The sequence below is a fragment of the Pelecanus crispus genome, chromosome 17 (genome assembly GCF_030463565.1).
Source record: "Pelecanus crispus isolate bPelCri1 chromosome 17, bPelCri1.pri, whole genome shotgun sequence".
Lineage (NCBI taxonomy): Eukaryota > Metazoa > Chordata > Aves > Pelecaniformes > Pelecanidae > Pelecanus > Pelecanus crispus.
The window spans coordinates 7,699,509-7,719,309 of record NC_134659.1 but is presented as its reverse complement, the minus strand read 5'-3'; the positions used below and the strand labels follow the sequence as shown (position 1 = coordinate 7,719,309).

General features: G+C 70.6%; 2 protein-coding genes across 2 annotated transcripts; one reads left to right on the top strand and one right to left on the bottom strand.

The window, feature by feature from the left end:
* Positions 1-628: 628 nt before the first annotated feature.
* PSRC1 (proline and serine rich coiled-coil 1) lies at positions 629-7,237 on the bottom strand. The gene is given in 5 exon segments (XM_075722562.1): positions 629-800; positions 802-890; positions 892-940; positions 7,078-7,135; positions 7,222-7,237. Coding segments are annotated over 5 exon segments (384 nt in total).
* A 2,302-nt stretch (positions 7,238-9,539) lies between these two features.
* On the top strand, positions 9,540-18,693 carry PPIL1 (peptidylprolyl isomerase like 1). Its single transcript, XM_075722429.1, is given in 6 exon segments — positions 9,540-9,595; positions 12,158-12,290; positions 12,292-12,313; positions 12,402-12,415; positions 12,418-12,472; positions 18,473-18,693. Coding segments are annotated over 6 exon segments (501 nt in total).
* The last annotated feature ends 1,108 nt before the right edge of the window (positions 18,694-19,801 follow it).

The window sequence follows — 19,801 nt, the reverse complement described above, 5'->3', positions numbered from 1 at the left end:
TGCCCCATGGCATGGGTGCCCCATGGCGTGGGCACCCCACGGTTTGGGTGCCCCATGGCGCAGGTGCCCCATGGAATGGCTACACCCCATGGCATGGGTGCCCCACGGTTTGGGTGCCCCAGGGCACGGGTGCCCCATGGCATGGCTACACCCCATGGCACAGATGCCCCACGGCGTGGGCGCCCCACGCTTTGGGTGCCCCATGGCGCAGGTGCCCCCTGCCCCAGGAGATGCCCACCCCCAGCCGTCCCAGTGCCGGTGCCCCCCGCCGCGCGGTACCTGCCGTCCCTGCCCGCGGCGGCTCCGACTTGCCCCGGCTGCCGGCCCCCCGCCCCTGGGGGGGGCAAGGCCGGGGGGCGCCCACCCGGCTCGGGGGGGGCCCCCTGGCCCCGGGGGGTCCCTTCGGCGTCACTGCGGGGGTGACAGCTGGGCGCGACCTGGGGACAGAGGGGACAGGGCCAGCGCTCGCCGGCTGCCCCCCACCCAGCCGGGGGGGGCCGCGGTGCCCTCCTGGGGGCACGAGGGTGGCACCCGCAGCCCCCCACCCCAAGGTGGGTTTGAGGGGGGGGGGGGGGGGCTTCAGCGCTGGCGGGTCCCGGTGTGGGAGCACCGGGCCCCGAGGTGTCACCTACCTTGCGGGTGCCGGGGATGTTGGTGGCAGCGGGGACCCCCCGGGGCTTGGCGGGGGGGCCGGGTGGGGGGCTCCCCCCCGCGACTCCACGGTGGGCAGCAGCGCCCGCACCGGGCTGTCCTTCACCACGAAGGTCTCGCGGCGGGGGCTGCGGGGGCTGCGCGGGGGTCCGGGGGGGGGGCAGGTGGCACCGCTCCAGCTCTGCCGCCAGGCGCGTGGCCTCCCGCACCACCTCCGCCAGCCGGGCACCGCGCGGGGGGGCTCCAGCGCCCGCCGTCCTCATCCTCCTCCTCCTCTTCTTCCTCCCGGCTGCGGAGGGAAGGCCAGCGTCAGCCCTGGCTCCCCCCGCGGCACCCACCGGCACCGTGCCCGGGAGGTGGCAATGTCCCCTGTCACCCGTGTCGCCGGTAATGCCAGCTGTGGGGTGGCACGGCCCCCACGGCCCCCAAAACCTTGGGCACGGGGTGACACGTCCCCCAGGACCCCATGTATGGGGTGGCACGTCCCCCATGTCCCCCAAAACCTTGGCCATGGGGTGGCATGTCCCCCATGTCCCCCAGGACCCCATGTATGGGGTGGCACGTCCCCCATGTCCCCCAAAACCTTGGCCAAGGGGTCCATGTCCCCCATGTCCCCCAGGACCACATGTATGGGGTGGCACGTCCCCCATGTCCCCCAAAACCTTGGCCATGGGGTGGCATGTCCCCCATGTCCCCCAGGACCCCATGTATGGGGTGGCACGTCCCCCATGTCCCCCAAAACCTTGGCCAAGGGGTCCATGTCCCCCATGTCCCCCAGGACCCCATGTATGGGGTGGCACGTCCCCCATGTCCCCCAAAACCTTGGCCACGGGATCCATGTCCCCCATGTCCCCCAGGACCACATGTATGGGGTGGCACGTCCCCCATGACCCCCAAAACCTTGGCCATGGGGTGGCATGTCCCTCATGTCCCCCAGGACCCCATGTATGGGGTGGCACGTCCCCCATGTCCCCCAAAACCTTGGCCAAGGGGTCCATGTCCCCCATGTCCCCCAGGACCACATGTATGGGGTGGCACGTCCCCCATGACCCCCAAAACCTTGGCCATGGGGTGGCATGTCCCCCATGTCCCCCAGGACCACATGTATGGGGTGGCACGTCCCCCATGTCCCCCAAAACCTTGGCCACGGGATCCATGTCCCCCATGTCCCCCAGGACCACATGTATGGGGTGGCACGTCCCCCATGACCCCCAAAACCTTGGCCATGGGGTGGCATGTCCCCCATGTCCCCCAGGACCACATGTATGGGGTGGCACGTCCCCCATGTCCCCCAAAACCTTGGCCAAGGGGTCCATGTCCCCCATGTCCCCCAGGACCACATGTATGGGGTGGCACGTCCCCCATGACCCCCAAAACCTTGGCCATGGGGTAGCATGTCCCCCATGTCCCCCAGGACCCCATGTATGGGGTGGCACGTCCCCCATGTCCCCCAAAACCTTGGCCAAGGGGTCCATGTCCCCCATGTCCCCCAGGACCCCATGTATGGGGTGGCACGTCCCCCATGTCCCCCAAAACCTTGGCCATGGGGTGGCATGTCCCCCATGTCCCCCAGGACCCCATGTATGGGGTGGCACGTCCCCCATGTCCCCCAAAACCTTGGCCAAGGGGTCCATGTCCCCCATGTCCCCCAGGACCCCATGTATGGGGTGGCACGTCCCCCATGTCCCCCCAAAACCTTGGCCATGGGGTGGCATGTCCCCCATGTCCCCCAGGACCCCATGTATGGGGTGGCACGTCCCCCATGTCCCCCAAAAACCTTGGCCAAGGGGTCCATGTCCCCCATGTCCCCCAGGACCACATGTATGGGGTGGCACGTCCCCCATGACCCCCAAAACCTTGGCCATGGGGTGGCATGTCCCCCATGTCCCCCAGGACCCCATGTATGGGGTGGCACGTCCCCCATGTCCCCCAAAACCTTGGCCAAGGGGTCCATGTCCCCCATGTCCCCCAGGACCACATGTATGGGGTGGCACGTCCCCCATGACCCCCAAAACCTTGGCCATGGGGTGGCATGTCCCCCAAGTCCCCCAGGACCCCATGTATGGGGTGGCACGTCCCCCATGTCCCCCAAAACCTTGGCCATGGGGTGGCATGTCCCCCCATGTCCCCCAAAACCTTGGCCACGGGATCCATGTCCCCCATGTCCCCCAGGACCCCATGTATGGGGTGGCACGTCCCCCATGTCCCCCAAAACCTTGGCCAAGGGGTCCATGTCCCCCATGTCCCCCAGGACCACATGTGTGGGGGTGGCACGTCCCCCATGTCCCCCAAAACCTTGGCCATGGGGTGGCAAGTCCCCCATGTCCCCCAGGACCCCATGTATGGGGTGGCACGTCCCCCATGTCCCCCAAAACCTTGCCCAAGGGATCCATGTCCCCCATGTCCCCCAGGACCACATGTATGGGGTGGCACGTCCCCCATGTCCCCCAAAACCTTGGCCACGGGATCCGTGTCCCCCATGACCCCCAAAACCTTGGCCACGGGATCCATGTCCCCCATGTCCCCCAGGACCACATGTATGGGGTGGCACGTCCCCCATGACCCCCAAAACCTTGGCCATGGGGTAGCATGTCCCCCATGTCCCCCAGGACCACATGTATGGGGTGGCACGTCCCCCATGTCCCCCAAAACCTTGGCCAAGGGGTCCATGTCCCCCATGTCCCCCAGGACCACATGTATGGGGTGGCACGTCCCCCATGTCCCCCAAAACCTTGGCCACGGGATCCATGTCCCCCATGTCCCCCAGGACCACATGTATGGGGTGGCACGTCCCCCATGACCCCCAAAACCTTGGCCAAGGGGTCCATGTCCCCCATGTCCCCCAGGACCACATGTATGGGGTGGCACGTCCCCCATGTCCCCCAAAACCTTGGCCACGGGATCCGTGTCCCCCATGACCCCCAAAACCTTGGCCACGGGATCCATGTCCCCCATGTCCCCCAGGACCACATGTATGGGGTGGCACGTCCCCCATGTCCCCCAAAACCTTGGCCATGGGGTGGCATGTCCCCCATGTCCCCCAGGACCCCATGTATGGGGTGGCACGTCCCCCATGTCCCCCAAAACCTTGGCCAAGGGGTCCATGTCCCCCATGTCCCCCAGGACCACATGTATGGGGTGGCACGTCCCCCATGACCCCCAAAACCTTGGCCACGGGATCCATGTCCCCCATGTCCCCCAGGACCACATGTGTGGGGTGGCACGTCCCCCATGTCCCCCAAAACCTTGGCCACGGGATCCATGTCCCCCATGTCCCCCAGGACCACATGTGTGGGGTGGCACGTCCCCCATGTCCCCCAAAACCTTGGCCATGGGGTGGCATGTCCCCCATGTCCCCCAGGACCACATGTGTGGGGTGGCACGTCCCCCATGTCCCCCAAAACCTTGGCCACGGGATCCATGTCCCCCATGTCCCCCAGGACCCCATGTATGGGGTGGCACGTCCCCCATGTCCCCCAAAACCTTGGCCACGGGATCCATGTCCCCCCATGTCCCCCAGGACCACATGTATGGGGTGGCACGTCCCCCATGACCCCCAAAACCTTGGCCACGGGATCCATGTCCCCCCATGTCCCCCAGGACCCCATGTATGGGGTGGCACGTCCCCCATGTCCCCCAAAACCTTGGCCAAGGGGTCCATGTCCCCCATGTCCCCCAGGACCACATGTATGGGGTGGCACGTCCCCCATGACCCCCAAAACCTTGGCCACGGGATCCATGTCCCCCATGTCCCCCAGGACCACATGTGTGGGGTGGCACGTCCCCCATGACCCCCAAAACCTTGGCCATGGGGTGGCATGTCCCCCATGTCCCCCAGGACCCCATGTATGGGGTGGCACGTCCCCCATGTCCCCCAAAACCTTGCCCAAGGGATCCATGTCCCCCATGTCCCCCAGGACCACATGTATGGGGTGGCACGTCCCCCATGTCCCCCAAAACCTTGGCCACGGGATCCGTGTCCCCCATGACCCCCAAAACCTTGGCCACGGGATCCATGTCCCCCATGTCCCCCAGGACCACATGTATGGGGTGGCACGTCCCCCATGACCCCCAAAACCTTGGCCATGGGGTGGCATGTCCCCCATGTCCCCCAGGACCACATGTATGGGGTGGCACGTCCCCCATGTCCCCCAAAACCTTGGCCACGGGATCCATGTCCCCCATGTCCCCCAGGACCACATGTATGGGGTGGCACGTCCCCCATGTCCCCCAAAACCTTGGCCATGGGGTGGCATGTCCCCCATGTCCCCCAGGACCCCATGTATGGGGTGGCACGTCCCCCCATGTCCCCCAAAACCTTGGCCAAGGGGTCCATGTCCCCCATGTCCCCCAGGACCACATGTATGGGGTGGCACGTCCCCCATGTCCCCCAAAACCTTGGCCAAGGGGTCCATGTCCCCCATGTCCCCCAGGACCACATGTATGGGGTGGCACGTCCCCCATGTCCCCCCAAAACCTTGGCCAAGGGGTCCATGTCCCCCATGTCCCCCAGGACCACATGTATGGGGTGGCACGTCCCCCATGTCCCCCAAAACCTTGGCCACGGGATCCATGTCCCCCATGTCCCCCAGGACCACATGTATGGGGTGGCACGTCCCCCATGTCCCCCAAAACCTTGGCCACGGGATCCGTGTCCCCCATGACCCCCAAAACCTTGGCCACGGGATCCATGTCCCCCATGTCCCCCAGGACCACATGTATGGGGTGGCACGTCCCCCATGTCCCCCAAAACCTTGGCCATGGGGTGGCATGTCCCCCATGTCCCCCAGGACCCCATGTATGGGGTGGCACGTCCCCCATGTCCCCCAAAACCTTGGCCAAGGGGTCCATGTCCCCCATGTCCCCCAGGACCACATGTATGGGGTGGCACGTCCCCCATGACCCCCAAAACCTTGGCCATGGGGTGGCATGTCCCCCATGTCCCCCAGGACCACATGTATGGGGTGGCACGTCCCCCATGTCCCCCAAAACCTTGGCCAAGGGGTCCATGTCCCCCATGTCCCCCAGGACCACATGTATGGGGTGGCACGTCCCCCATGACCCCCAAAACCTTGGCCATGGGGTGGCATGTCCCCCATGTCCCCCAGGACCACATGTATGGGGTGGCACGTCCCCCATGTCCCCCCCAAAACCTTGGCCAAGGGGTCCATGTCCCCCATGTCCCCCAGGACCACATGTATGGGGGTGGCACGTCCCCCATGTCCCCCAAAACCTTGGCCACGAGATCCGTGTCCCTTATGACCCCCAAAACCTTGGCCACAGGATCCATGTCCCCCATGTCCCCCAGGACCACATGTATGGGGTGGCACGTCCCCCATGTCCCCCAAAACCTTGGCCATGGGGTCCATGTCCCCCATGACCCCATGTGTGGGGGTGGCATGTCCCCCATGTCCCCCAAAACCTTGGCCATGGGGTCCATGTTCCCCAGTGTCCCTGGCCATGTCCCCCCTGATGCCAGGACCTTGGCCATGGGCCCAAATGTCCCCCAAGTCCCCCGGGACACGGTGTGGCGTGTCTCCTAGGTCCCTCTTCATGGGGTGGCACGTCCCCCATGTCCCTCAGGACACCAGCCATGGGCTGGCATGTCCCCCAATGTCCCCAGCCATGGGGTGGCACGTCCCTCATGTCCCCAGGACCCCAGACATGGGGGTGGCACATCCCCCATGATGCCAGGACCCTGTTCATGGCGTGGCATGTCCCTCAGTGTCCCTGGCCATGGGGTGGCACGTCCCCCATGATGCCAGCACCTTGGCCATGGGGTGACAAGTCCCCCAGGACCCCATTCATGGGGGTGGCACGTCCCCCACATCCCCCAGGACCCCAGCCATGGTGTCACATGTCCCCCCAGGACCCCGGCCATGGGGTGGCACGTCCCCCATGATGCCAGGACCTTGGCCATGGTGTCACATGTCCCCCAGGACCCCCGGCCATGGGGTGGCACGTCCCCCATGACCCCATCCATGTCCCCCATGATGCCAGCACCTTGGCCATGGGGTGGCATGACCCCTAGACCCCATTCATGGGGTGGCACGTCCCCCACGTCCCCCAGGACCCCAGCCATGGTTTCACATGTCCCCCAGGACCCCGGCCATGGGGTGGCACGTCCCCCATGACCCCATCCATGTCCCCCATGATGCCAGCACCTTGGCCATGGGGTGGCATGACCCCCAAGACCCCAGCCATGGGGTGGCATGTCCCCCACGTCCCCCAGGACCCCAGCCATGGTGTCACATGTCCCCCAGGACCCCGGCCATGGGGTGGCAAGTCCCCCATGATGCCAGCACCTTGGCCACGGTTCACACGTCCCCCACGTCCCCCAGGCCCCCAGCCGTGGGGTGGCACGTCCCCCGTGCCACCAGGACGCCGTTCATGGGGTGGGCTGTCCCCCGCGTCCCCCCCCCTCACCTGTCGGAAGGTGACAGGAACCCGAAGTCGAAGCTCTCCTCGGTGACGAAGCGGACATCTGGGGGGGGACACGGGGGTGAGCCCCGGCCCCCCCAGCCCCGGGGAGGGGACGCAGGGGGGGACGCGGCGCTGGCGCTGCCCTACCTCGCTCCTCCGCCATCGCCTGGGCCCGCCGCGCCGGCACAGGGGCTGCCTGCGGCGAGCGGGGGGGTGACCCACGGCCCCCCCGGACCCCCGACCCCCGGCGGGGCACCCGGTGGCACCGGCCAGCGCCCGGGGATGGCACCCGCCGGTGCCGGGGACAATCGGGGCTTTGTGCCGCCGGGGACGGCACAGCCGGCGCGGGCACGGCGCGGCCTGGGGGGGGGGGCCAAACCGGGGGACCCCCCGTGCCCCCCCACCCCGGGAACCCCCCCAGCCACGCACCCCAGCCCCGGGGGGGCCCAGTGCTGTAGCAGGGGGTCCCAGCCCCACGCCCCAACCCCTTGGGGACCCCCGGCCCGCACCGAGGGGTCCCAGCCCCCGCACCCCAATCCCGGGGGGGTCCCAGCCCCACATCCCGATCCCGGGGGGTCCCAGCCCCACACCAGGGGGTCCCAGCCCCACACCGAGGGGTCCCAGCCCCACATCCCGATCCCGGGGGGTCCCAGCCCCACACCGGGGGGTCCCAGCCCCACACCGAGGGGTCCCAGCCCCCACATCCCGATCCCGGGGGGTCCCAGCCCCACACCGAGGGGTCCCAGCCCCACATCCCGATCCCGGGGGGTCCCAGCCCCACACCAGGGGGTCCCAGCCCCACATCCCGATCCCGGGGGGGTCCCAACCCCACACCAGGGGGTCCCAGCCCCACACCGAGGGGTCCCAGCCCCACACCCCGATCCCGGGGGGTCCCAGCCCCACACCGAGGGGTCCCAGCCCCACATCCCGATCCCGGGGGGTCCCAGCCCCACACCGAGGGGTCCCAGCTCCACACCCCCGATCCCGGGGGGGGTCCCAGCCCCATACCGAGGGGTCCCGTCCCCGTGCCCCGATCCCGGGGGGTCCCAGCCCCACACCAGGGGGTCCCAGCCCCATGCCCCAATCCCAGGGGGGTCCCAGCCCCACACTCCGATCCCGGGGGGTCCCAGCCCCACACCAGGGGGTCCCAGCCCCACACCCCGATCCCGGGGGGGTCCCAACCCCACACCAGGGGGTCCCAGCCCCACACTGAGGGGTCCCAGCCCCGTGCCCCGATCCCGAGGGGGTCCCAGCCCCACACCGAGGGGTCCTGGCCCCACGCCCCGATCCTGGGGGGGGGTCCCAGCCCCACACCGAGGGGTCCCAGCCCTGCACTCCAATCCTGGGGGGATCCCAGCCCCACACCCTGAGCACCTGGGGGGGTCCCAGGTCCCCACCAGGGTGGTCTCAGCCCCGCACCCCGATCCCGGGGGGGTCCCAGGTCCCCACCAGGGTGGTCCCAGCCCCACATCCCGATCCCGAGGGGGTCCCAGCCCCACACCAGGGGGTCCCAGCCCCACACCGAGGGGTCCCGGCCCCACATCCCGATCCCGGGGGGGGTCCCAGCCCCACACCAGGGGGGTCCCAGCCCCACACCGAGGGGTCCCAGCCCCGCACCCCGATCCCGGGGGGGGTCCCAGCCCCACACCGAGGGGTCCCGGCCCCACACCCCTATCCCGGGGGGGTCCCAGCCCCACACTGAGGGGGTCCCAGCCCCACACCGAGGGGTCCCGGCCCCACATCCCGATGCCGGGGGGGTCCCAGCCCCACACTGAGGGGGTCCCAGCCCCACACCGAGGGGTCCCGGCCCCGCACCCCGATCCCGGGGGGGTCCCAGCCCCCACACCAGGGGGTCCCAGCCCCACACCGAGGGGTCCCAGCCCACACACCCCGATCCGGGGGGGTCCCAGCCCCACACTGAGGGGGTCCCAGCCCCACACCGAGGGGTCCCGGCCCCGCACCCCGATCCCGGGGGGGTCCCAGCCCCACACCAGGGGGTCCCAGCCCCACACCGAGGGGTCCCAGCCCCACACCCCGATCCCGGGGGGGTCCCAGCCCCACACTGAGGGGGTCCCAGCCCCACACCGAGGGGTCCCGGCCCCGCACCCCCGATCCCGGGGGGACCCCGGCCCCGCCCCGGGGGTCCCAGCCCCGCCCCCCGGGGACCCCCCCGTGGGTCCCGGCCCCCCCGCCCCCCCCCCCCGCTCACCGCTGCCCGCCCCCGGCTGCCGCTGGCCGCGCGCGCGGAGGAGGGGGCGTGTCCCGGCGGAGGGGGCGGGGGCCCCCTCGTTCGAATTCCCCCTCCCCTGCGTCACAATAGCGCCGCGCCCGCCCGCCGCTCGGATTGGCTGCGCCGCCTCTGCCCCGCCCCCGCCCGCCGCGCTCTCCCATTGGTGGGCGGCGGCCGGGGCAGGGGGGCGGGGCCCCGGAAGCGCGCGGCGCGGGCCCCTTCCGGCAGCGGCAAGATGGCGGCCGTGCCGCCCGACTGCTGGCAGCCGCCCACCGTCTCCATGGAGACCACGTAAGGGGCGGGGCCGCTCGCACCGGCACCGGCACCGGCACCGGGCGGCCATCGCACCCCCCCTCCCCCCCCCCGGCCCGCTCCGTGCCCCGGGAACGGCCCCGGTACCGGATACCCCCGCTCCCCCCCCCCCGGTACCGGGCACCCCCCGCTTCCCCCCCCCCCGTACCGGGCACCCCCGCTTCCCCCCCCCCGGTACCGGGCACCCCCGCTCCCCCCCCCGGTACCGGATACCCCCGCTCCCCCTCCCCCCGGTACCGGGCACCCCCGCTCCCCCCCCCCCCAGTACCGGATACCCCCGCTCCCCCCCCCCCGGTACCGGGCACCCCCGCTCCCCCCCCCCCCGGTACCGGGCACCCCCGCTTCCCCCCCCCCGGTACCGGGCACCCCCGCCTCCCCCCCCCCCCCAGTACCGGATACCCCCGCTCCCCCCCGCCCCCGGTACCGGATACCCCCGCTCCCCCTCCCCCCCGGTACCGGATACCCCCGCTCCCCCTCCCCCCGGTACCGGATACCCCCGCTCCCCCCCCCCCGGTACCGGATACCCCCCGCTCCCCCTCCCCCCGGTACCGGATACCCCCGCTCCCCCCCCCCCCCGGTACCGGACACCCCCCGCTCCCCCCCCGGTACCAGACAGCCCCCCGCCTCCCCCCCCGGTACCGGACAGCCCCCAATCCCCCGGTACCGAGCAACGCCCAATTCCCCCCCCCCGGTAGTGGGCAGCCCCAGTTCCCCCCCTCCCGGTACCGTGCAGCCCCCAAATCCCCCCCCCAGTACCAGAGAGCCCCCGGTGTCCCCCCCCCGGTACCGGACAGCCCCTGGTTCCCCCCCCCCCCGTCCCAGAGAGCCCCCAGTCCCCCCCCGGTACCGGACAGCCCCCAGTCCCGTTCCCCCCCGGTCCCAGAGAGCCCCCAGTCCGTCCTCCCCGGTGCCAAACAGCCCCCGGTGCCCCCCCCCGGTACCGGGCAGTCCCCAATCCCCCCGCCCCAGTACCGGGCAGCCCCCAATCCCCCCCCCCCCGGTACCGGGCAGCTCCCCAATCCCCCCCCCCCGGTACCGGGCAGTCCCCAATCCCCCCGCCCCAGTACCGGGCAGTCCCCAATCCCCCCCCCCCCCGGTACCGGGCAGTCCCCAATCCCCCCGCCCCAGTACCGGGCAGCCCCCAATCCCCCCCCCGGGCAGTCCCCCAATCCCCCCCCCCCCCCCCGGTACTGGGCAGTCCCCAATCCCCCCCCCCCCCCGGTACCAGGCAGTCCCCCAATCCCCCCCCCCGGTACCGGGCAGTCCCCCAATCCCCCCCCCCCCCCGGTACCGGGCAGTCCCCCAATCCCCCCCCCCCCCGGTACCGGGCAGCCCCCATTGCCCCCCTGCTCCCGAGCCCCCCCACTCCCCTGCCAACCCCACGCCCCCCGGGTGTGTCCTGTGCCCGGTGGGCTGACCCCGGTGCCGGTACCGGTGGGCTGACCCCTGGGCTGACCCCTGGGCTGACCCCGGTGCCGGTACCGGTGGGCTGACCCCTGGGCTGACCCCTGGGCTGACCCCGGTACCGGTGGGCTGACTCCTGGGCTGACCCCTGGGCTGACCCCGGTGCCGGTACCGGTGGGCTGACCCCTGGGCTGACCCCTGGGCTGACCCCCGGGTACCAGTGGGCTGACCCCTGGGCTGACCCCTGGGCTGACCCCGGTACCGGTGGGCTGACCCCTGGCTGACCCCTGGGCTGACCCCGGTGCCGGTACCGGTGGGCTGACCCCTGGGCTGACCCCTGGGCTGACCCCGGGTGCCGGTGGGCTGACCCCTGGGCTGACCCCTGGGCTGACCCCGGTGCCAGTGGGGCTGACCCCTGGGCTGACCCCTGGGCTGACCCAGGTACCAGTGGGCTGACCCCTGGGCTGACCCCTGGGCTGACCCCTGGGCTGACCCAGGTACCAGTGGGCTGACCCCTGGCTGACCCCTGGGCTGACCCCGGTACCGGTGGGCTGACCCCTGGGCTGACCCCTGGGCTGACTCCTGGGCTGACCCCTGGCTGACCCCGGTGCCGGTACTGGTATCGGTGGGCTGACCCCTGGGCTGACCCCTGGGCTGACCCCTGGGCTGACCCCTGGGGCTGACCCCAGTACCGGTGGGCTGACTCCTGGGCTGACCCCTGGCTGACCCCGGTGCCCGGTACTGGTATCAGTGGGCTGACCCCCGGGCTGACCCCGGGCTGAACCCCGGGCTGACCCCTGGCTGACCCTGGGCTGACCCCTGGCTGACCCTGGGCTGACCCCTGGGCTGACCTGGTGCTGGTGGGCTGACCCCTGGGCTGACCCCCGGGCTGACCCCCCGGCTGACCCCGGGCTGACCCCCGGGCTGACCCCCTGGGCTGACCCCCGGGCTGACCCCTGGCTGACCCTGGGCTGACCCCTGGGCTGACCTGGTGCTGGTGGGCTGACCCCTGGGCTGACCCCGGTGCCAGTGGGCTGACCCCTGGGCTGACCCCTGGGCTGACCCCTGGGCTGACCCCCCGGCTGACCCCGGGCTGACCCCGGGCTGACCCCGGGCTGAGCCGTGCCGGTGGCGCAGGATGGGCGCGCTGGTGCTGGAGCTGTACTGGAAGCACGCCCCCCGCACCTGCAAGAACTTCGCCGAGCTCTGCCGCCGCGGCTACTACAACGGCACCAAGTTCCACCGCGTCATCAAGGACTTCATGGTGCAGGGGGGGGGACCCCACCGGCACCGGTGAGAGACCCCCCCGCACCCCCCCGACCCCCGCGTCCCCCCACGGGCCGGGGGTCCCTGCTGACCCCCCCCCCCCCTCCTCCCCCAGGCCGCGGCGGTGCCGCTCCATCTACGGCAAGCAGTTTGAGGACGAGCTGCACCCCGAGCTGAAGTTCACCGGTGAGCAGAGGCCAGCGCCAGGAGGCCGAAAAGCCGGGGGGGTGGCACGGCCCCCGCGTCCCCAGGGTCCCCAGGGTCCCTGGCCATGGGGTGACACGACCCCAGGGTCCCCAATGTCCCCGGTGTCCCTAGCCATGGGGTGGCACGGCCCCCGCATCCCCAGGGTCCCCAGGGTCCCTGACCATGGGGTGGCACGGCCCCCCGCATCCCCAGGGTCCCTGTTCGTGGGGTGCCATGTCCCTCGTGTCCCCCAGGACCCCAGCCATGAGGTGCCATGTCCCCCAGTGTCCCCAGGGTCCCTGGCCATGGGGGGTGACACGACCCCAGGGTCCCCAATGTCCCCGGTGTCCCTGGCCATGGGGTGGCACGGCCCCCGTGTCCCCCAGGACCCCAGCCATGGGGTGCCATGTCCCCAGTGTCCCCAGGGTCCCTGGCCATGGGGTGGCACAGCCCCCGCGTCCCCCAGGGTCCCTGTTCGTGGGGTGCCATGTCCCTCGTGTCCCCCAGGACCCCAGCCATGGGGTGCCATGTCCCCCGTGTCCCCAGGGTCCCTGGCCATGGGGTGGCACGGCCCCTGCGTCCCCAGGGTCCCTGTTTGTGGGGGTGCCATGTCCCTCGTGTCCCCCAGGACCCCAGCCATGGGGTGCCATGTCCCCAGGGTCCCTGGCCATGGGGGTGACACGACCCCAGGGTCCCCAATGTCCCCGGTGTCCCTGGCCATGGGGTGGCACGGCCCCCGTGTCCCCCAGGACCCCAGCCATGGGGTGCCATGTCCCCAGTGTCCCCAGGGTCCCTGGCCATGGGGTGGCACGGCCCCTGCGTCCCCAGGGTCCCTGTTTGTGGGGTGCCATGTCCCTCGTGTCCCCCAGGACCCCAGCCATGGGGTGCCATGTCCCCAGGGTCCCTGGCCATGGGGTGACACGACCCCAGGGGTCCCCAATGTCCCCGGTGTCCCTAATGTCCCCGGTGTCCCTGGCCATGGGGTGGCACGGCCCCCGCGTCCCCCAGGGTCCCTGTTCATGGGGTGCCATGTCCCTCGTGTCCCCCAGGACCCCAGCCATGGGGTGCCATGTCCCCCGTGTCCCCAGGGTCCCTGGCCATGGGGTGGCACGGCCCCTGCGTCCCCAGGGTCCCTGTTTGTGGGGTGCCATGTCCCTCGTGTCCCCCAGGACCCCAGCCATGGGGTGCCATGTCCCCAGGGTCCCTGGCCATGGGGTGACACGACCCCAGGGTCCCCAATGTCCCCGGTGTCCCTGGCCATGGGGTGGCACGGCCCCCGTGTCCCCCAGGACCCCAGCCATGAGGTGCCATGTCCCCCGTGTCCCCAGGGTCCCTGGCCATGGGGTGGCACGGCCCCCCCCGTCCCCAGGGTCCCTGTTTGTGGGGTGCCATGTCCCTCGTGTCCCCCAGGTCCCTGTTCATGGGGTGCCATGTCCCTCGTGTCCCCCAGGACCCCAGCCATGGGGTGCCATGTCCCCAGTGTCCCCAGGGTCCCTGGCCATGGGGTGGCACGGCCCCCCCGTCCCCAGGGTCCCTGTTTGTGGGGTGCCATGTCCCTCGTCTCCCCCAGGACCCCAGCCAAGGGGTGCCATGTCCCCAGGGTCCCCAGGGTCCCTGGCCATGGGGTGGCACGGCCCCTGCGTCCCCCAGGTCCCTGTTCATGGGGTGCCATGTCCCTCGTGTCCCCCAGGACCCCAGCCATGGGGTGCCATGTCCCCCGTGTCCCCAGGGTCCCTGGCCATGGGGTGGCACGGCCCCCGCATCCCCAGGGTCCCTGTTCGTGGGGTGCCATGTCCCTCGTGTCCCCCAGGACCCCAGCCATGAGGTGCCATGTCCCCAGGGTCCCTGGCCATGGGGTGACACGACCCCAGGGTCCCCAATGTCCCCGGTGTCCCTGGCCATGGGGTGGCACGGCCCCCGTGTCCCCCAGGACCCCAGCCATGGGGTGCCATGTCCCCAGGGTCCCCAGGGTCCCTGGCCATGGGGTGGCACGGCCCCCCCCCGTCCCCAGGGTCCCTGTTTGTGGGGTGCCATGTCCCTCGTGTCCCCCAGGTCCCTGTTCATGGGGTGCCATGTCCCTCGTGTCCCCCAGGACCCCAGCCATGGGGTGCCATGTCCCCCGTGTCCCCAGGGTCCCTGGCCATGGGGTGACACGGCCCCCGCATCCCCAGGGTCCCTGTTCGTGGGGTGCCATGTCCCTCGTGTCCCCCAGGACCCCAGCCATGAGGTGCCATGTCCCCAGTGTCCCCAGGGTCCCTGGCCATGGGGTGACACGACCCCAGGGTCCCCAATGTCCCCGGTGTCCCTGGCCATGGGGTGGCACGGCCCCCGTGTCCCCCAGGACCCCAGCCATGGGGTGCCATGTCCCCAGGGTCCCCAGGGTCCCTGGCCATGGGGTGGCACAGCCCCCGCATCCCCCAGGGTCCCTGTTCGTGGGGTGCCATGTCCCTCGTGTCCCCCAGGACCCCAGCCATGGGGTGCCATGTCCCCCGTGTCCCCAGGGTCCCTGGCCATGGGGTGGCACGGCCCCTGCGTCCCCAGGGTCCCTGTTTGTGGGGTGCCATGTCCCTCGTGTCCCCCAGGACCCCAGCCATGGGGTGCCATGTCCCCAGGGTCCCTGGCCATGGGGTGACACGACCCCAGGGTCCCCAATGTCCCCGGTGTCCCTGGCCATGGGGTGGCACGGCCCCCGTGTCCCCCAGGACCCCAGCCATGGGGTGCCATGTCCCCAGGGTCCCCAGGGTCCCTGGCCATGGGGTGGCACGGCCCCCCCCGTCCCCAGGGTCCCTGTTTGTGGGGTGCCATGTCCCTCGTGTCCCCCAGGTCCCTGTTCATGGGGTGCCATGTCCCTCGTGTCCCCCAGGACCCCAGCCATGGGGTGCCATGTCCCCAGGGTCCCCAGGGTCCCTCGCCATGGGGTGGCACAGCCCCCGCGTCCCCCAGGTCCCTGTTCATGGGGTGCCATGTCCCTCGTGTCCCCCAGGACCCCAGCCAAGGGGTGCCATGTCCCCAGGGTCCCCAGGGTCCCTCGCCATGGGGTGGCACAGCCCCCGTGTCCCCCAGGGTCCCTGTTCGTGGGGTGCCATGTCCCTCGTGTCCCCCAGGACCCCAGCCATGGGGTGCCATGTCCCCAGGGTCCCTGGCCATGGGGTGACACGACCCCAGGGTCCCCAATGTCCCCGGTGTCCCTGGCCATGGGGTGGCACGGCCCCCGTGTCCCCCAGGGTCCCTGTTCGTGGGGTGCCATGTCCCTCGTGTCCCCCAGGACCCCAGCCATGAGGTGCCATGTCCCCAGGGTCCCCAGGGTCCCTGGCCATGGGGTGGCACGGCCCCCCCCGTCCCCAGGGTCCCTGTTTGTGGGGTGCCATGTCCCTCGTGTCCCCCAGGACCCCAGCCATGGGGTGCCATGTCCCCAGTGTCCCCAGGGTCCCTGGCCATGGGGTGGCACATCCCTCATGTCCCCCAGGACCCCAGCCATGGGGTGCCATGTCCCCAGGGTCCCCAGGGTCCCTCGCCATGGGGTGGCACAGCCCCCGCGTCCCCCAGGTCCCTGTTCATGGGGTGCCATGTCCCTCGTGTCCCCCAGGACCCCAGCCATGGGGTGCCATGTCCCCCGTGTCCCCAGGGTCCCTGGCCATGGGGTGGCACGGCCCCTGCGTCCCCAGGGTCCCTGTTTGTGGGGTGCCATGTCCCTCGTGTCCCCCAGGACCCCAGCCATGGGGTGCCATGTCCCCAGGGTCCCCGGTGTCCCTGGCCATGGGGTGGCACGGTCCCCACATCCCCAGGGTCCCCAGGGTCCCTGTTCGTGGGGTGCCATGTCCCTCGTGTCCCCCAGGACCCCAGCCAAGGGGTGCCATGTCCCCAGGGTCCCCAGGGTCCCTGTTCGTGGGGTGCCATGTCCCTCATGTCCCCCAGGACCCCAGCCAAGGGGTGCCATGTCCCTCATGGCCCCCAGGACCCCATGTATGGGGTGGCACGTCCCCCACATCCCCCAGGACCATGTCCGTGGGGTGGTGTGTCCCCAGTGTCCCTGGCCATGGGGTGGCACATCCCTCATGTCCCCCAGAACCCTGTTCATGGGGTGGCATGTCCCCCGTGTCCCCAGTGTCCCTGTTCATGGGGTGCCATGTCCCCCAGGACCCCAGAACCCCCAGCCATTGGGTGGCACGTCCCCCATCTCCCCCAGGACCCTGTTCATGGGGTGACGTCCCCCGTGTCCCCAGTGTCCCTGGCCATGGGGTGGCCCATGCCTCGTGTCCCCCAGGACCCCAGCCATGGGGTGGCATGTCCCCAGTGTCCTTGGCCATGGGGTGGCACGTCCCCCAGCACACAGGCCATGGGCTGGCGTGTCTCCTAGGACCCTGGCCGTGGAGTGACGCATCTCCTATGACCCCAGCCGTGGGGTGGCATGTCCCCCCTGTTCTCCAAAACCTGGGCCATGGGGTGGCACGTCCACCATGATGCCAGGACCTTGGCCATGGGGTCACATGTCCTCCATGACCCCATCCATGTCCCCCGTGATGCCAGGACCTTGGCCATGGGGTGGCATGACCCCTAGACCCCAGCCATGGGGTGGCACGTCCCCCATGATGCCAGGACCTTGGCCATGGGGTGGCAAGTCCCGCAGAACCCATTCATGGGGTGGCATGTCCCCCACATCCCCCAGGACCCCAGCCATGGTGTCACATGTCCCCCAGGACCTTGGCCATGGGGTGGCACGACCCCCATGATGCCAGGACCTTGGCCATGGGGTCACATGTCCCCCACGTCCCCCTAGACCCTCTCCATGGGGTGGCATGTCCCCCATGATGCCTGAAGCTTGGCCATGGGGTGGCATGACCCCCAAGACCCCATCCACGGGGTGGCATGTCCCTGATGATGCCAAGACCCCATCCATTGGGTGGCATGCTCCCCATGGATACCAGCACCTTGGCCATGGGGTGGCAAGTCCCTGATGATGCCAAGACCCCATCCACGGGGTGGCACGTCCCCCATGACCCCATCTATGGTGTGGCATGTTCCCCATGGCTACCAGGACCTTGGCCATGGGGTGGCATGACCCCCAAGACCCCATCCATAGGGTGGCACGTCCCCCATGACCCCATCTATGGTGTGGCATGTTCCCCATGGCTACCAGGACCTTGGCCATGGGGTGGCATGACCCCCAAGACCCCATCCGTAGGGTGGCACGTCCCCCATGACCCCATCTATGGTGTGGCATGTTCCCCATGGCTACCAGGACCTTGGCCATGGGGTGGCATGACCCGCAAGACCCCATCCATAGGGTGGCACGTCCCCCATGACCCCATCTATGGTGTGGCATGTTCCCCATGGCTACCAGGACCTTGGCCATGGGGTGGCATGACCCCCAAGACCCCATCCGTAGGGTGGCACGTCCCCCGTGACCCCATCTATGGTGTGGCATGTTCCCCATGGCTACCAGGACCTTGGCCATGGGGTGGCATGACCCCCAAGACCCCATCCGTAGGGTGGCACGTCCCCCATGACCCCATCTATGGTGTGGCATGTTCCCCATGGCTACCAGGACCTTGGCCATGGGGTGGCATGACCCGCAAGACCCCATCCGTAAGGTGGCACGTCCCCCATGACCCCATCTATGGTGTGGCATGTTCCCCATGGCTACCAGGACCTTGGCCATGGGGTGGCATGACCCGCAATACCCCATCCGTAGGGTGGCACGTCCCCCATGACCCCATCTATGGTGTGGCATGTTCCCCATGGCTACCAGGACCTTGGCCATGGGGTGGCATGACCCGCAAGACCCCATCCGTAAGGTGGCACGTCCCCCATGACCCCATCTATGGTGTGGCATGTTCCCCATGGCTACCAGGACCTTGGCCATGGGGTGGCATGACCCCCAAGACCCTATCCACGGGGTTGGCGCCTCTCCCATGCCACCAGGTCAAAACCTCCCCCCACAAAAACCCCACCCCAAAAAAGCAGACACGTTAACGGTGTCCGTCTGTCCGTCCGTCCCAGGCGCCGGCATCTTGGCCATGGCCAACGCGGGGCCGGACACCAACGGCAGCCAGTTCTTCCTGACGCTGGGCCCGGCGCAGTGGCTGGACGGGAAGCACAGCATTTTCGGGAGGGTCTGCCAGGGCATGGGGGTGCTGGGCCGGCTGGCCATGGTGGAGACCAACGCCCAGGACCGGCCCCTCGACGACGTCAAGGTCATCAAGGCTTTTCCGTCGGGGTAGGGGGGCTGCGAGGGGGGGCTTTTGGGGTGCCCCCCCCCCCCCCCCCGCCCTGCTTTGTAGCGCCCGGTTGGAATAAAAGAGGTGGGAAGCGGTGGTCACCCCCCCCCCCGCCATGGTGGGGTTGTTTTTTAGGGGGGCTGCGATGGGGGAGGTGTCCCCGGTGTGGTTGGGGACCGGGGGGCTGTCGGGACCCCCCCATCCCACCCAAAGGGGCCTGTGGGTGCCCGGCCCCGGCTGCCGGGGGGGGACAGGAGACCCCAATTCCCCCCTCCCTGTCCCAGCTCTGGGGGAGGGGTGCTGCCAGGTCCCACCGTGTCCCCGTTCCCCCCGCCCCAAAATGTCCTGGGACCCCCTGGGGTGGCCCCCGTCATGGGCCCGCCAGCTCACCGGGCTTGGGGTGCCAAACCTGGACCCCCCCACGTGGCACTGGGGACCCCCAGGCTGGCACGTGGTGTCCCCACACACGGGGGTCCCAATGCCAGCACCCGCCCAGTCCGTCCCCCCCCCCCCAGCACTTGCTGTCCCCCCCCCGGTGCCCCCCCCCCGATGGCTTTCGGGCCCCCAGAGCCCCCCTGGGGCCCTTTGCTGTTTCTGTAGGACCTACAATAACACCTGGGCTGTAGCAGGCCTGGGGGGCTCCAGGCTGGCTCCCAGGCTGCCCAGTGCCCCCAGCCCAGCCCCAGCGCCCCCAGTCCAGCCCCAGTGCTCCCAGCCCAGCCCCAGTGCCCCCAGTCCGGACCCAGTGCTCCCAGCCCAGCCCCAGTGCTCCCAGCCCGGCCCCAGTGCCCCCAGTCTGCCCCCAGTCCGGCCCCAGTGCCCCCAGTCCGGACCCAGTGCTCCCAGCCCAGCCCCAGTGCCCCCAGTCCGGACCCAGTGCTCCCAGCCCAGCCCCAGTGCCCCCAGTCTGGCCCCAGTGCCCCCAGTCCAGCCCCAGTGCTCCCAGCCCAGCCCCAGTGCCCCCAGTCCGGACCCAGTGCTCCCAGCCCAGCCCCAGTGCTCCCAGCCCGGCCCCAGTGCCCCCAGTCTGCCCCCAGTCCGGCCCCAGTGCCCCCAGTCCGGACCCAGTGCTCCCAGCCCAGCCCCAGTGCCCCCAGTCCGGACCCAGTGC